General features: G+C 41.6%; 1 protein-coding gene across 1 annotated transcript in view; it reads right to left on the bottom strand.

Annotated features, from left to right (window-relative positions):
- The window catches only part of LOC138011315 (Fanconi anemia group D2 protein-like), a 54,981-nt gene that overhangs the window by 3,738 nt on the left and 48,743 nt on the right, over nt 1-2,500 (bottom strand). Inside the window, exon 44 of the mRNA XM_068858284.1 lies at nt 1,743-1,922. Within this exon, the coding sequence (XP_068714385.1) occupies nt 1,743-1,922 (180 nt within the window). The remainder of the gene's footprint in view (nt 1-1,742; nt 1,923-2,500) is intronic.

The raw sequence follows: 2,500 nt of genomic DNA, 5'->3' as shown, positions 1-2,500 counted from the left end.
AGCCGTTTATCCTTAGGGTAAATGCAGTTGTTTATCATTAAGGTAAATGCAGCTGTTTATCCTTAGGGTAAATGCAGCTGTTTATCCTTAGGGTAAATGCAGCTGTTTATCATTAGGGTAAATGCAGCTGTTTATCCTTAGGGTAAATGCAGCCGTTTATCCTTAGGGTAAATGCAGTTGTTTATCATTAGGGTAAATGCAGCTGTTTATCCTTAGGGTAAATGCAGCTGTTTATCCTTAGGGTAAATGCAGCCGTTTATCCTTAGGGTAAATGCAGCTGTTTATCCTTAGGGTAAGTGCAGCCGTTTATCCTTAGGGTAAATAAAGCTGTTTATCCTTAGGGTAAGTGCAGCTGTTTATCCTTAGGGTAAATGCAGCTGTTTATCCTTAGGGTAAGTGCAGCCGTTTATCCTTAGGGTAAATAAAGCTGTTTATCCTTAGGGTAAATGCAGCTGTTTATCCTTAGGGTAAACGCAGCTGTTTATCCTTAGGGTAAATGCAGCCGTTTGTCATTAGGGTAAATGCAGCTGTTTATCCTTAGGGTAAGTGCAACCGTTTATCCTTAGGGTAACTAAAGCTGTTTATCCTTAGGGTAAACGCAGCTGTTTATCCTTACGGTAAATGCAGCTGTTTATCCTTAGGGTAAAGGCAGCTGTTTATCCTTAGGGTAAAGGCAGCTGTTTATCCTTAGGGTAAAGGCAGCTGTTTATCCTTTGGGTAAATGCTGCTGTTTATCATTAGGGTAAATGCAGCTGCTTATCCTTAGGGTAAAAGAAGCTGTTTATCGTTAGGGTAAATGCAGCCGTTTATCCTTAGGGTAAATGCAGCCGTTTATCCTTAGGGTAAATGCAGCCGTTTATCCTTAGGGTAAAGGGAGCTGTTTATCCTTAGGGTAAATGCTGCTGTTTATCATTAGGGTAAATGCAGCTGCTTATCCTTAGGATAAATAAAGGTGTTTATCCTTAGGGTAAACGCAGCTGTTTATCCTTAGGGTAAATGCAGCTGTTTATCCTTAGGGTAAATGCAGCTGTTTATGCTTAGGGTAAATGCACCCGTTTATCCTTAGGGTAAATGCAGCTGTTTATCCTTAGGGTAAATGCAGGTGTTTATCCTTATTTGACGGGCAGCATTTTGGGGACACTTTGTGACGTTCATTGTATGTATTCTGAACATATCTGGCGACCGAAGGATAAAGTTTCAACATTTGCTTCAAACATGCATTCAACACTTTGTTTAACCAAATGTTCGGTGCATTTAAACAGGTCGTCCAACATTGTTGAAAGCGTAAAAAACGTTGAAAGCTTGTTGAAAGCGTGTTGAATCAAGTTTAAATCGCTTTTAACTCTCATTCAACATCGATTCGACTTTTCCTTTGTTCTCGAAAATGTTGAATGGTGCTGAAGCCGTTTGAACACTTTGTTCAACAATTGTAGAACATACGCATGCTCACACCAGGCCGCAAACGTCAATATGGCGTAGTTAATCTGAACGAGAGAGTCTGGTTTCTAGTTGTTAGTTCCTCGCTATCAAATTTCGCTCAACTATTGGTTCTTTTGTGAACGCAGCATTGCAACGGTTTGAACGGCTAACGCACAACTTTGTTTTTGCGTGCAACATTTGCCCAAACAGGTATCGCTAACCATAACCCTTCATGATACAAGTCCCGCGGGATCAGAAAAGCATGGTAGTCTAGGATTCCTAGGGCTTTCCCGAAGGATATTCCGAGGGGTTAGTCCATTTACCTCGTCATCATCATCATCTTCCTCCATTTCTTCTTCGTTATCACCATCTTCTTCTTCTTCTCCTTTAGTTTCTTCAGTTTCCGTTGACTGTTGTGAGGATACCACCTCTCCGTGAATATCCCTGTTTTTCAGGTTTCCAAGCCAAAAGGCCTCATGACACTTGTTCAATGCGAGCATCGCCTAAAAGCAGAAACAAAGTGCAGTAAATAACACAATTAAGCCGGATAGAGCTGTTGATGATTTAGGACGCAGCGAAGCAAATAATTTTCATGAGGGACGCGGGTTGTTTCGGGCTCAAATGCCGGTCTGGTGATAAAAATACGCTATATAAAAGAATAATATACGAAACGTTATAAAATGAGCGACGACGTGCTGTGTCACCTTGACTTATTTGCGATGAAGCCGAGCGCTTGAAGATGTGATACGAAATACTTTGCATCAGAAATCTCGGCATATTTTTCGTTCATAACAACAAGCAAATTGACACACTGAACATTGACCGTTGGTAAGATCTTTCGTCGAAATCACTTTGTACAAAACCTTGAAGGGACAACTTTGAATACAGGACACATAAAGGGGGAACACACCAGAACACCAAAAACCGGTGTGGCCATCACGCATGCGCACAATCCCAACACCTGGCTCATTGGCAGCCTTGAACAGCTGTTGCGGTCTTGTTAAGTCTCATCAGTATGGCACGGTCAACTTACCAGACGGGTGTGTTTAGGTGGTTCCTTAAATGGCAGCTCCACATAACA

The sequence above is a fragment of the Montipora foliosa genome, chromosome 7 (genome assembly GCF_036669935.1).
Source record: "Montipora foliosa isolate CH-2021 chromosome 7, ASM3666993v2, whole genome shotgun sequence".
NCBI lineage: Eukaryota > Metazoa > Cnidaria > Anthozoa > Scleractinia > Acroporidae > Montipora > Montipora foliosa.
The sequence above is the reverse complement of the archived record's forward strand: the minus strand, read 5'-3'. Positions and strand labels throughout refer to the sequence as shown.